Here is a 14,944-nt window from a genome sequence, read left to right as displayed (position 1 = left end):
CGAGGATTGTAGGTTATGGAATAATTTGTAGTTAATTAATTATTTTCTTAGGGCAGTTGAAATGTCATGGGACCACAATATTTTGGTGTTTGAATTGCCTATAAACTTCTTGTTCATTTGCATAATTGGCTCCTAAGAAAACATCATTATTGTCAATAGTGGGCCCATCCAAAATGAGGTAAATTGGGAGTATTAAATTTTAGGCATGAAATTGTGTAATTAGTACATATCGTCACAAACATGTCTATTTCATCGAGATTTCTCATAATATATCAAGATAATTATTATTTTCATAATAAATATTTAAAAAAATTTACTAAATAAGGAATTTCACTACCTTAATTAGAATCACATTACCCACTTACATGCATTTGACATTTGGGTTGAATGGAGAGGTAGAAGAGCTTTGCTATTTTCGATATCTCACCAAAACCTTCTAGTTACATGCAATACCCTACGGATCACACATACCAAGTAAACAAGGATAAATCCTTATGATGACCAACGAGGGGGTTTGAACTCAAGACCTCCCCTTTTTTGGAGAGATGCCTTGGTCACTGTATCCAACGCTCGTTAGTTTAAAAGTGGGAGGGGTGCAACACGAGAAATTCTCAGGAGGTCACTCAAAAAAATATGACAAGTGATTTTTTTATAGTTGGATCATTATAAATCGTAAGAATCCTTAGAACATTATTTCAACTCAGTACTTTGTGAGATTTTGAAATGAATTACTTTTTGAAAAGACTAATACAATGAAATTTGTAAATATGTTCAGATGAGTTGTTTATCATTGGCCTATATGGAGCATGTGATGTGAATCTTGAAAATTGGACCTTAAAAGAAACCTATAGTCGATATAAGTTATTATAAATCATCCAATGTTCAAATATAAAATGTACCATCTCTTCTTCTTTTTCTCACCCTATGATCCCCTAAGGTCCTAATACCTCAACAACAAGATTTTGATCAAATTAAACTCTGCACATTTAGAGCCATTGGTGACTTGGATGGGTTGGTTGGGGTCTAACCCAAACAATGAGCAATCAATCCAAACCACCCTGAGGTCAGGCTTGATGGTCAACTCGAATCCAAGCCAAGGTATTTGCTATTCCATCGGACCAATGGTTAGCAGTTGAAAAGAACCCAGAAATCCAAAATATATCGTGATTGAGTTTGGGTTAGTCGAGTTGGCCAATGTGGCCAAACCCAAAATTTAATTGGACTCAAACATTCCAATCCAAATCCAAAATAACCTAAAACCGATTCTTTAAGGTTTTACTGGACAAAACTCTATGAACTTTGATTTATTTATATTTTTTCAAAAAATAGTTATTTTTCACTGTTGAATTTTAATTTTAAATTTGAGAGTTAGGTGGAAGTTCAATAGCAATCCAATTCAAAACCTTCGATCAAGACCCAAAAAAAAAATGAATTTTTATTTTTATTTTTTATTTTATTTTTAATATGAATTTTTTCATGAAATCAAGGGGGCTGGCCCGTTGGATTGTAATATGGTGATCTATTTTAGCAAAAACAATCTTCAGTAAGACTTAAAATTTTACTAATCTGGTACGGACTGTGTTTTCTACTTTAAATCCCTTCTCAAGTGTACGGCACATGTATGTAATTACTGTTACACAAAGTATATTTAGAAAAGAAATAAATGCTCTAAAAGTAGGAATCGCAATAACCTCAAAAGGTGATTGAAAGAATTTTGACACCACGAAACATATGCTTTTAAGGATGGATGGACACGCAGCTAGCTATTTTCTTGTGATCTCTATACACCTTTCACGTGCTTTCGGCCATGTATCATGGCCTACCCATCCTTTGTAAAGGTAATCTCTTTAAAGGAAGAAAATTATCAATGGTACATGGGCACGAGACTCTTTAAAGTCAATGAGGTTACTTAGAGGGCATAAAATGGATCAGATTTTATTCAAATTTTAAGTGATTTAATTTCTTTCAATATATCTAAATAAAAAATAAGTCAGATATGGTTGATGTCCCTTGACCTAAGTCGGATTTGGGTTGGATACAAATTCATTCTTATATTCACATAGATCTAAATGATATATTACTTTAAATTTTTTTTATTTATTTCTTTTCCTTTCAACAAATAAATGTTAAGTGCAATGGTTAAGATTTATTTCTAAAAGTGGGAGGTTTGAGGTCTCACGTTCAAATCTTCCTTTGATTATCTTTAGGGATTTCCCTTGAAATAACCTGATATGTGAGGGAAGGGAAGTTGAACGATTCGAAATTATTTGGCCTGATTGAGCCGGATCCGAATATCGATTTAGTAAAAGTAAAATGGTTTAGATATAGTTTTTGCTAATAGGATTAGATTTGGATTCGGATTTGGAACTAGATAAAAAATTGAATATGGATATACTCACATCCAACCCGAATTCGACCCATTTAAGCCCTATTTTATGGAGAATAGAAAATGTAGCTATGTTACTTAATTGCTTTTGGAATTGTGATAGACCGATTAGTGGCAATTATTTTGAATATAATTATGAGAATTATTGGTGGGAAAAAAAAGTGTTAAGAATTCAATAGGTGGAATTAAGGATCAAATAATTGGCCTTGTGAATTAAAAATCATTGAGATCTAAGATTACTCATTGGGTGTCTTGAAAAATTGGAACGAATATGTGAAAATTCAGCCCAAGTTAGTTGGATTATTTTTGTATTTTTGACATGAAGGGATTATTATTTAATGATATAAATATTTATTTCCTTTAAAAAATAAGATTTTGTAATTGATCATAAACTAATCATCTTTACAAATATGAAAAATCTAATTACCCATACATTGTAATAAATAAAGTGATAAGGAAGACAAGATAAGATTATGTGTTTTAAAATCATGAATTGACACGATATCCATTATGGAAGATGTGTGTGCAGGAAATGATATCAAACATGTGGTACCAATAAATCCCGAGAGGTTGGCTCAATGGCAATTTCGGACAGATAAACGATTAATTCATGTAGGTCATGAGTTTGATACCTAGTATGATTATTAATTCCTAGGGGTCACCCACGAGGGTGCACCCTTACTTACCTGGTGTATGTGATGTGCGGGTGTTTCACATTCCCCAAGAAAAGACCATGGTATCTGGATTAGGCAAAGTCTAGATACATGCCTGATCCCTAGTCTACAAGGATACCTGATTATCAAAAAAAATAAATGTGGCATGGATATTGCATATACATCCATCCTGATACATTTAATGTGTCTCGATCGACAGTGATCAATGGATATCCAAAGGTGAATCCAATACATACTTCAAGGCGAAGATATGCATTTTGTTCAAAGATGACATGTAGCATAATAACTAGTGAGGCAAGATTTTAGTAGAGTTTATCATTAGAGTCCAACTAGCCTTACAAAGGTTAGTGAGGATTTCACCCTTACTAAGGGTCTTTGGGCTCACCTTGTAACATTTAAAAACATGATCTGATTCTAAGGGTTGTAGAAGATAAAATTCTATGAACTTTATATATATATATATTTTCACTGGTGGAAGTTTGGTAACAATTCATTTTCAAAATCTTGGATCAAACCCAAAAGAAATTTCTTTTGAATATATTTTTTGTGATCTAAGATTTTGTATGAAATTTAGAGGACCATGGTGTTGGATTACTAATGTGTTAATTCATTTGAGCAAAACGACTCTTAGTAAGGCTTAAAATCTTTAGTTAAGTCGGGAAAGTGTTTCGCTTATCATTGCGTGTGACGTGCAAGCATCGCACATGCCCATTAGACTAGTCTTGGACAATATCATATTCTATAGACTGGACAAAGTCCAAAAACAGGCCCAATCTACTGTCTACAAGGATACCGGCTATAATTAAAAACAAAAAAAAACAAAAAAACAAAAACAAAAACAAAAACATGGAGTCAAATAATTTTTTGCAAATGATTTGTGGTAAAAAAAAATTTCACAAATTATTTGCTGAAATTTCTTAAGAATTTAGGTGATCCCGCAAATTGTTTACGTCGTGTTACTAAATATATTTCTATTTTGCTAATGATTTGTATTGTACCAAGAAGGGATCTTGTGCGGTTGTGTGCTGCCTTTCTCTCTCTTCTTCTTTATGTCTAAACAACGTAATCATCTGTGGACGTCTAGAAAATCAAAGACATTTTTGATCGGGGGGAGGGAAATCCTGTTTTGCTTTGGACTTCTTTCTTTTATTCAATATGGAAAAAAAAAAGCTTTGTTTGTCTTTTGATGGAAGCGTATGCTTACAAAATAAAACTTTGTTTTCTACTGCCACACCAACTTTTTCTAACTCCACCCCAAGATGTGTACTACTTGGTGAATTACATATGAATTGGGGTGGCGTTAGCAAAAGTTGATATGGCGATGGAATCTCTCAAAAATTATCTTTCCCTACGTTAACAAGCTTGGTGAGTGTAAAACAGACTTCTTACTATAGAAAATTGGCCACTTTTTTATTTTAACCAGAAAAACTTATTGTAGTAAGTTAAGCAAGAATTCTTCAGAACTTTTATTTATTTATTTATTTAAAAAAGGAGAGATTTCAGAGAGAGAGAGAGAGATTTGAGTACCCTATTTCAATTTCCAAGTTGTTCTCCTCCTCATGCACGCCCATGAAAGCCATGCGTTGCTGGCCTACGATAAGGGGTTTTATTAACAAAGTCCGACTTTGAAGGGTGTAGACCCCTTCAAAAATTTGAAGAAACCGTGCAATCCAATGGAGAGGGTTCCTTCAAAATTTTGAAGTGGGCTGCCCGTTTCAAAGTTTTTCCTTGTTAACATGTGCTTTACGAGCACACATTAAGGTGCATTAATTTCCCACATGTAAACGTGTATCTCCTTAGGGCACATGTTAACAAAACCCAACACTAGGCAATCCGTAATTGAATCATAAAAAAAGGAAAAGACAGGAATGACTCGGGACATGGCTTGCTAATGCATCAACAACAAAATTAACTTCCCTGTAAACATGCCGAATGGACAATTGGGTATGGGTTTATCTCTAGAGTCATGATAAATTGACTTGAAAAAAGCCACTAAAAATTCACTTGCTGATGTGGCATGCGCAGAGGACCATAATTTTCTTCAAGATACACAAGGAAAATTATCTATGTTTATGTGACATGCGACATCAGTGAGTGAATTTTGAGTGGCTTTTTTAGCGTCAGTTTATCACGGCTCTTACTTCTAATAATCCCAAATGAAATTTACATAATTGCTTATTAGAAAACAAAAAAAGAAAAGAAAGATAATTCGTTATGAAACAATACCATTATCGTCAATATTCCAACTACAAGGGGTTATGGAATAATACACATAATCATCATCAAAGCCTTGCCTAATCAGTTATCGCAAAAATTTGCAGTCAGTCAAATACTAAATACATCAAACACATTTCCTTTCAACATTAATACCTCTGATTTGATCATCATCTTAGAATTAGACGAAGCGGGTTTCCATTTTTAGGATTGTATTATATTCCTTTATAATAATCATTCTTTAAACCTATAATGCTTGATGCACACATGAGTAGTGTTGTTTCTGCACAACTCGCACTAAATTACAAACCGATGAAACCTCACCTCAAACTTATATCTTCAGCAAAGTAACAAGAACACCTGCCCAGTTCCCATCTAACTCATCTTTTAATCAACAAGTCTTTGCAAGCTTCGGTGTCCAACCTCGCCAACCCAACCACCCATTGTCAGCATTTCTAAGATCCATAATCCTTCTCTTCAAGTTAAAGGCTTTACTTTTGGCCTCTTCAGATGATTCATCATTCAGATCCAAACCCTTCTTGGGGACTTGAGAACTCCCCGTATCTGTTGCTTCCACAATATGCTTCACCATCTCCAACACCTCACTCATCTTGGGACGTGCCTTTGCGTGCCGTGACAAGCACCGGTTGGCCACAGATGCTAACTTTATTACAGACTTGAGGGAACACTCCCCTTCGAGCCTAGGGTCCAAAATCAGTCGAAATTTCTTGGTGTCTGATAAATAAGGCCTGATCCATTCCAACATCTTCTGCTCATTCTTCGGGCGGTTTCGGTCCACTGGGCGCCTACCTGTGATTAGTTCGTATAGGAAAACCCCGTAGCTCCACACGTCACTCTTGCTTGTTAGACGACCAGTTTGGACATATTCGGGAGCTGCATACCCATTTGTTCCCACAATCTGTTTTAAAATCAAACGGATACACTATTATCTCTACCAACGCATTCAATATTTCTGGTGAGCACCCATTCAACAATTTAGAGTGTATGTGATTCTGGTCACTTTAGTACAATAAGCTTTAAGATGTTGGGGTCGGCAACATGAACACTATTCTGCGATTCACAACCTAAATCCACATCTTCATTCAAGACAGCTACAACCAAGGATATCTAAGATCCAAGTCAAAAATTTACCTACTAGCATGATTGTAACCATGATCGGGTCAATTTTCCAAGGAGATAATTTTGGGTGGAATCCTATCAAATTCCCAAACCACCAAGTACATAAGTAACATGTATAGCTGTGAGCCTGTGACCATATTTTAAAATTGCAGCCAAGTCTCGGGCAGAAGAAAAACCGAGATATTTAAAAACATTCCAAGATAATCCAAAGCATCGGGGTCAATGTTTTGCTTTGGCCTCAGTAACAAACCAGAATATATTGGCCGAAAAATTCTGAAATGGCATGAAACTTCAGACCATGGCTACAGCTATTGTATACCTTCATAGATAAATACTACTTTATTATTAGATCAGTCATTCCTATGGACATACCTCTGTCGAGACATGACTTAATCCTTCTGCTGGGCCCTGTCTGGCAAACCCAAAGTCTGATAGCTTAGCATTCCATTGGTCATCCAAGAGAATGTTTGAAGTTTTAAAATCTCTGAAGATGATCTGTATGCCCACAAAGATGTCAGTAATTACAGAAGAATGGATAACTGGGATCGATTACAGCAAAAGTAATTTGACCATGTAGCATTCAAGAGAAAAAATAACAATTCCAGGTCATCACTCTTACGTATAAACATCATCACATGACAGTTGCCTGAAAGGTAACTGAGATGAGGACATCTTTCAATGTTCATCTGATATTCCCTCAATTTGGTGTTCCGAGAGGTAGCAGAAGATTATCCGTTAGACAAGTAAATAAAACATAATGCCCTTTTAATTAGAAGTTAAATGACTGCTACAACATTTATACATACTGGAAGTCAGATAAATCCAACGCACTTTCACCTCCCAAGTCAATATCCTTAAATGTTAAAACTGACGAATGTAATGAGCAGAAGGGTTCAGCCAAGGATTCCAAGTTTATTACCCCAAGAAGTTGGAACGGACAGACAGACACGCACACAAAAATTACAAGTAATATACAAATGGCATACTTAAATAGATCTGAGGGGACTAAACAGAGATAATTTACATAGAGTGAACATAAGGGATGAGAATGCCAAGTTGGATGAAAGGAAACACAAGTAACAAAAAAAATCAGGAATGAATGTGTCAGATAGAATCTAGTAGTCCAGGTGATAAAGTAAAGAAGAGTCAATTGAGATGATTTGGTCAATTACAACAAAAACCAATGATGGAAACACAGGGAAAGAACCTTCAAGTTGAAGGCTCTAAGAGAGCAAGGGTAGGCTGAAAAGGATTTTGATTTTTTTCGTGGAAAAATATTTGAAGGAACAAGCTCTAACAGACGATACCAATGAAGGAAACACAGGGAAAGAACCTTCAAGTTGAAGGCTCTAAGAGAGCAAGGGTAGGCTGAAAAGGATTTTGAATTTTTTTAGTGGAAAAATATTTGAAGGAGCAAGCAGACGATACCACTCTAGATACAGTTAAGTGAGAGAACCTTGGGTAGGCCCCATGAAATAGCGTGTTCGATCTCTCAGGATGTACTTCATTAGTCATCTTATAAAGCCCAAAAAGAGAGTTACTAGTATACACAAACTAGCCATATAAAACTATCATCATCAAAGCCTCATCCCAAAAAACTTGGGGTCGGCTGAACGGATAGATCTCATTTCTCCAGTCAATTATGTCTAAAGCCATGTCTTATGATTCTAGTGTATTCACATCCACTCTCGCTACCCCAATTCCATCCTCTTGTTGTTTAAGAATCTTCAACTTGACATTTCTTCTAATGAGAGCTATAATCGGCCTTTATCACTTATTAGATTTACTACTACACTTTCCCGAAATTCATTTCTAAATTTATCTGTCCCAGTTTTTAGACCCATTCACCTCAGCATCCCCATCAACACTATGCTCAATCTATGGATATATTGCTTCTTGATTGCCTTACAGTAGCTCCATAAAGCATAGCTGGTTTTACTGCCATCTTATACACTAAATCTTTTTCATTTAATTGGGATATGATAATCACAAAACAATCAAGAAGCAGACCACTTCATCCATCCATCTCTAATTCAATAGTCAAATCCCCCTCAACCTCTCCTTCCTTTTGAATAATAGAACCAACGTAACGAAAATGATCGCTTTGGGGTATTTCATAGCCATCATGTTTTCACTGGCCCTTCTCTATATGAGCACCGTTACTAAAGTTGCACTCCTTAGATTCTGTTTTTGTTCTACTTATTCTAAAATCCTCTGACTTCAAAGCAGATCTTTTTTTCGGTTTTTTTTTATAAGTGAGATCTTAGTTTTTCCCTAAATGTCTTCATCTTTCTAGCCTATTTTCACATTCCATACCCTCATTCTATGAAAGTATTTGTGCTCTCTAGTCCCCCATGTATGTCTCGATATAAAAATATTATATGTATACAAAAACATTTATAATATATATTTTTAGACACCTAGAATATGGATTGAACTTGAATTCAATAGCATAAAACTAATAGGAAATGAACATGGAATACCTGAAAATCCATCTCCTCATGGAGGTATGCTAAGCCACGAGCAGCATCCTGGGCAATTCTCAGTCTCATGGCCCATGGGAGAGTAGTGGATGATCTAGTTGACAAATGATCATCTACGCTTCGGTTTGGCATATATTCATAAATCAGAAGCCGTTGGATTCCTCTTTCATCATCATCAGCACAATAGCCCACCAATTTTACAAGGTTTGGATGTTCAACTACCCCAAGGACGTTAACTTCTGTCACCCATTCTTGTGCCCCTGAGAGACAAAATATGGGATTATCAGAAAATTACTTAATGAAGATTAAACCCAAAAAAATAAAAACATGAGAGGTAATGAAGATAAAATATTTTAAGAAAAAGGCAAGTTTGTATAAAGTCCAATTACAGAAGCACAAAAATTCCATATTCCATATCTTGAGCCAAAAAAGAGCAAATGTAACAAAAGTGGGAATACCTGACAGACCAAGTAATACTTGATCTGCTATCAAGATCTTTTCTAATTAAAACAACTATCAATTTATAAGGATCAGAAAGTCTGAACCAACCAGCCCACAACTGAAGCATTAAGAATAATCTTATGGAGACTAGCTATAAAGAGATGCATCAGATTTCAAGTCGCTATCCAAGGTATAAATGGTTTCAAACCCAAGAAAGGCTCTACAATTTGAAGCATAGTTATTAAAATCCAAGAATCTGGATCCTATGACTAACTCAAAAATCATAACCTAGGAATTTGAATCTTACCTTCTAATTATCTATAAAAAAAATTGTATGTCTAGATTATTTTGGATAAAAATCCTATTTGTGCGGGAAGTTTACATAGGTGAGAACGATGACTCCAACACAAAGCAATTAGAGGGGATTTTTAGTAATTACCTAAAATACATGATCATGCATAAATTCGAAAGATTCATAATTGAGCATATTTTAGTTATCAGGAAAAAAATGAGACCATTAATGAAAGATGGAAACTAGTTCAATTTCGTTGCTCCTATTACCAACTATACCAATTCTGATTCCGCCAAAACTCAAAAAATTGTGTAGTACTTGCAATTCTTTTTTTATTCCAAATCTGTACATCGAGCGTTTTTAGGGGCAATCAGAAAGTAATCCAATTTTCTACATACTTTTTACAAAATACATATCATATCTAAACAGTTTTAGCTATTTTGTCTATAAAATGTAAATGAAGGGACAGAAGACTTGCCTGCAATCCTCTTCTGCCCAACTGTTTAACAGCAACATCGAGTTTGGTTAGCGGATCTTCTGAACTCCTAATCATACCCCTGTAAACGCATCCGAACCCACCTTCCCCAATCACAAGTGATCGGCTGAAACCCCTAGTGGCCGTCTTCAGCTCCGAGACCGTGAAAACTCTGAGATTGCTGGATCTCTGAGACAGATTCAGAAATGGGATCTGGGTCAAGGACTCTTCACTCATGTCTGACACAGTCTGAGAATTGATCTCAGACCCAGATCTCCTCATCTCATTATCGGTCGACGTAGAAGTGGAGGACCGATTTGATGCGGACTTTGTAGCTTTTGTTTCATTTTTTTTATCTTCGCTTGAGAAATAGAAGCACTTCATAGTCCCTTGGAAGTCTGAAATAATTGGAACACTAATTCCACCTCTGCATAACCAAATGTAGAAAGTAGGAGAGATTCAGAACCATGAAACCAAAAAAAAATCAGAACTTGGGAAACTCAAAACCTCAAATCACCTCTTCAAATCAATAAAAACTCAGTTTACACCCCCCCAACCCCCCCCCCCCCCCCCCCAAAAAAAAAAAAAAAGGAATTTTCTTCCCAACCAAATTTGAGAAATTATTGAAATTACCATTCTATAGATTTTAAGCAAAACGCTTCCTTCCCCCCAATCAAACTAAAAGAAATCCAATCTCCTTATCGTTTGCAGAAAACCCATATCCCTCCCCAAACCTAATTTTCAAAACTGAACTCACTATCACCTAAAGTCATTTATAACTCCCCCATAAGTTCTATTTTCTTGATTTCCAATAAAACCCATCTCTACGGATCAGATTCTTTAGCCCAGAAAACAAAACAAAAACCAATCTTTTCCCCCAAAAAATAACAAATCCAAATCACGAAAAAAAATAAAAATAAATAAAAACAGGAACGAAAAGGAACCCACTTTTGGGTGTTTTTCAATGAACTCAGTTTGCACTTTTCACAACCTATTTTCAGAAGCTCGCTTCAAACTCATAAAAAACCATCTTTTTGTTCGGTTTGTAGTGCAAACTGGAAGATTGAGTAAACTTACCTTATTTTCTTTGTCTACCAATTGGACTCCAGAACTCATCATCTAACCTCCACTATCCCCTTTTTCAGTCGTTCAAAGGAAGCCCAGCAGCCATACAGACTTCGGAGTCCACAAGAAACGACGAGCAATCCATGACTTTCAAGAAAGTCAATACACGGCAATGAGCCCACCAACCAACCGAAATATAATAAATTACTAAGAGAGATAAATAAAAAATAAATAAATATACAGAGAGAACAATGGAAGCGAGACAAGATGTGAAAAGGGTTTCTAAAAACGAGAGTCGATAGAGGTTGCAACCAAGGTTGTTGGAATTAATACTTGTTCGAAAGGATGAACTTGCACACAGACAGAGCAGAGCAGAGAGGTTTTAGTTTTTAATGTTGTTTATATTATATTTAGAGTACCCCTAACCTTACTAAGCTAGTAAGGATTTCAACCTTACTAAGGGTCCTTGGGCTCATCTTTTGGCATACTTTAAAAAAAATATATATTTTAAACTTTGGATCTAATTCAAAATAAATTTTGTTTTGAATTTTATTTTGTTTCGATGATTTGGATTTCTGATATGGTAATCCTAAGGTTCAGAATCTTACTGTCTTAGTCAGGAAAGAGTTTCACTTTTTTTTGAGGCGGGGATCGCGGAAGTACCGCCGAAAATAACGGGTTTGAATTATACTTTTAAAACTCGTCGTAGACCGATATGACTCGGGTGAGTCATTCCTGTTTTTTGAGACTACCGGGTGAGAGGTGGCCGATGTAAGTCGCCCGGTCCACCACTTTGACTTACTGAGTATCCGAATTGATTTGTCCAATAAGTCTCCGTTTGCTCTGCAATAAAATATTATTTTTTATAAAAATAATTATAAACTGACAAAAAAATAAAAAGACTCAACTAACATTGAATGTGGACAGAATCATAGATTTTTTTTTGTTTGTATCTCGAGAAAAAAAAATCAATAATTCTGTGCACATACCATGTCAATTGATTATTTCAATTTGTCTCTATTTCTTCTATTATGCTCATTTATGTAGAACATGGAATTGTCGCAGAGTATCTTTAATGAAACTTATAACAATACGAAGAGCTGACTAATGTATAATTATTTAAATATAAAATATAATATTAATATATTTAAATGAATGACTCGCCGAGTTATTTCTCAATAAAAAGTCTTGACGGTGGTCCCTAATGGAGATTAGAACTCAAGACCTCCACTTCCTAAGATGAGATTCTTGATTTTCAAAAAGATGGATTTGACTAGATTATAATATACAAGACAAATCATTGATATTGCTTTAAGATTCGTATTAAAAATCACAAATTTACGGATAGAATTGAGGGAAAAAGAAAAGAGAGATGGATAAAGAATCTTTGAATGGACTTCATTCAACAATACAATTAGAGTCGATAATCTGACTACCTCATGTGTCACACTCAATCAACTCTCCTGACGTGAAAAATTCGATAACTGTAGATCTATACATCTCGAGATATACTTTTTTTATGGGAAAGTGTAGTTTTGTATCCCGAGACGTACAAATCTATGATTTTTGAATTTGTCACGTCTGGTAAGTCAATTGTGTGTGCCACACGGGGTAGTCAAATTATCACGATTCATACAATTATTGTATCCACATACTCTTTAGAGCTAAGCTAATTCACTTTCACTCTTCATGTAAATTTTGACTTCCCATCCCTCTTTTAAGGGTCTTTAATTAAAATAAAATGTAATGTTAAATTAAGATTATAAAAAAATAATTTATCCTTTATTGACTTTGTTTTTAAAATATCTTCAAGAACATATTTTTAGTTTATAGTACATATATTCATTTAAATAGCTGTCTGTGGAAATCATCTCGTCGTGCTGCATAGATCATTCAAATGAAGACTTTCTTCTTCTATGGTGACTTTCTCACAATCCATGTCTTAAGATACCACAACTCCAACATAGTAGATTAAGTATACTTTATTAAATCCAATGTTACTTTTTATCTAAAACCACGGAGATAAGCTAAATCAAAAGATTTTCTCTCGAGTTACTTGTTGTGTTAGATAAAATGTGATTTATATAAAAACAAGCAATTCCGATGGTTAAAACATGAATCCAACCATCGAGATTAATCACAAGGATATGTGGTATATCCTTGAAATATATAAGGGGTTGACCCAGTGGCAAGCCGTGCACTTGACAAAACTTGAGGTAGGCCATGTGTTCGAAACCCTATGAAGCTATAAATTTCTTGGGGCCACCCTCTAGGGTCAACCTTGACTCAACTTGTTGCATGTGAGGGCGGTGTATGTGATCGTGGGCGCGGTCCCATCTGAAGAGTGGGGACACCCACAATAACAAAAAAAAAAAAAAAATTCATCTAAAATATTGGATTACTTATTTTAATTGTCACGATTGTGTATATTTATACAGCTCATTGATTCCAATCTAAAACATGTCTCATTAAATAAAAATCCTACATTACCCCTCATGTTTGCACACCTTACCCCGCTTGTTTTTTTTTTTTTTTTTTTGAAAAATAAGGTAGACTCTTAGCTCATCATTCAAGCTGAGTTTAACGACATGGGACCTTCGAGGATGAAGTTCTGATCAACCACCATTGGAGAGGAAATGATGCCAGAGACTGGAAGAAAGGCAAAATGAAACAAATATCATATAAAAATTATGATTTTTTTCTTTCTTTCTGTCATTTTTATGCGTTTGAATTGCAAAAACAATGGTATTTCTAAAACTATTACAAATATAATAAACCTTAGAAAGATAATAAAAAAATATGATTTGAGAGAGAGAGAGAGAGAAAGAGAGGTTTTTAAGCAAAAACAATTAGAGAGACATTTTCCTTACTAATGTAGTAAGGATTTTAAACCTTAGAGGGTAGTTTGCTCAAATGGATTACCACATTAGCAATTCAACACTACACACTCTAAATTTCATCGAAAAACTCATATTGGATTTTTTTTCTTTCTTTCAACAATTTTTTTTTTCTTTTTTGGGGCGGGCGGGAGAGGGGGGGGGGCTTGATCCAATGTTTTGAAAATGGATGGATACCGAACTTCCACCTAACTCCAAAATTTAGAATTAAAATTCAACACCGAAAAATAACTTTTTTTATATATTTTTTTTTTCGAAGTTTTAGAATTTTGTCCTCTACGGCTTTGAAGAATCATATCAAGTTTTTTTTATTTCACAAGGTGAGCCCAAGACCTTTAGTAAGTCTAGTCGGACTCAAACAAATAAATTCATGTGTAAGCGAGGGTTGAATCAAAAGTAATACAGCAAAATACAAGTACCTAATTAAGAAAATAATGAAAAGACGTTGGAGTCGGAAAGTGAGCAAGTCAATGCAATTTTTTACTTTTAACAAGAGGCAATGACAAGCATCAAAGTGGAGTATGGACCGACGACACAGAGAGATAATGCCAAGAAATGCTTATTTCTTTTTGTGAGGTTGAAGAAATGAGAAAGATGAAAAAAGAAGATAAATTGTATCGTCAAAGGAATAAAAAATGAGATAATTTTATTTATTTATTTATTTATAATAGTGTAAATATTATTTTTTTTAAGTAATGGGGTGCAATCTACTATAAGTGGTCTACAAGTGACCCCCCCTCCCTTTAAAAGTTTGGTGTAACCAAATAATAGCGCTTTAAGAAAAAAATTATTGAATCGAGTAAAATATGAATTAACATCTCCTAGACTGTACATGTGTTCATACAATATCGTGATAAGATGAAATGTTTTCTCCCAT

At 34.8% G+C, this 14,944-nt stretch overlaps 1 protein-coding gene across 1 annotated transcript; it reads right to left on the bottom strand.

The window, feature by feature from the left end:
• Positions 1 to 5,251: 5,251 nt before the first annotated feature.
• LOC147385821 (serine/threonine-protein kinase PCRK1-like) lies at positions 5,252 to 11,540 on the bottom strand. Its single transcript, XM_086422980.1, has 5 exons — positions 11,183 to 11,540; positions 10,105 to 10,532; positions 8,898 to 9,157; positions 6,787 to 6,909; positions 5,252 to 6,193 (listed from the first exon to the last, which is right to left on the bottom strand). Exons 2-5 carry the CDS (start codon positions 10,487 to 10,489, stop codon positions 5,666 to 5,668), a joined length of 1,296 nt encoding a protein of 431 aa, XP_086279106.1. The 5' UTR covers positions 10,490 to 10,532; positions 11,183 to 11,540; the 3' UTR covers positions 5,252 to 5,665.
• Between the last annotated feature and the right edge of the window lie 3,404 nt (positions 11,541 to 14,944).

The sequence above is a fragment of the Akebia trifoliata genome, chromosome 14, assembly GCF_017979445.1.
Source record: "Akebia trifoliata isolate Shusen 1 chromosome 14, ASM1797944v1, whole genome shotgun sequence".
Taxonomy (NCBI): Eukaryota; Viridiplantae; Streptophyta; class Magnoliopsida; order Ranunculales; family Lardizabalaceae; genus Akebia; species Akebia trifoliata.
This window is presented reverse-complemented; position numbering and strand designations above follow the sequence as displayed.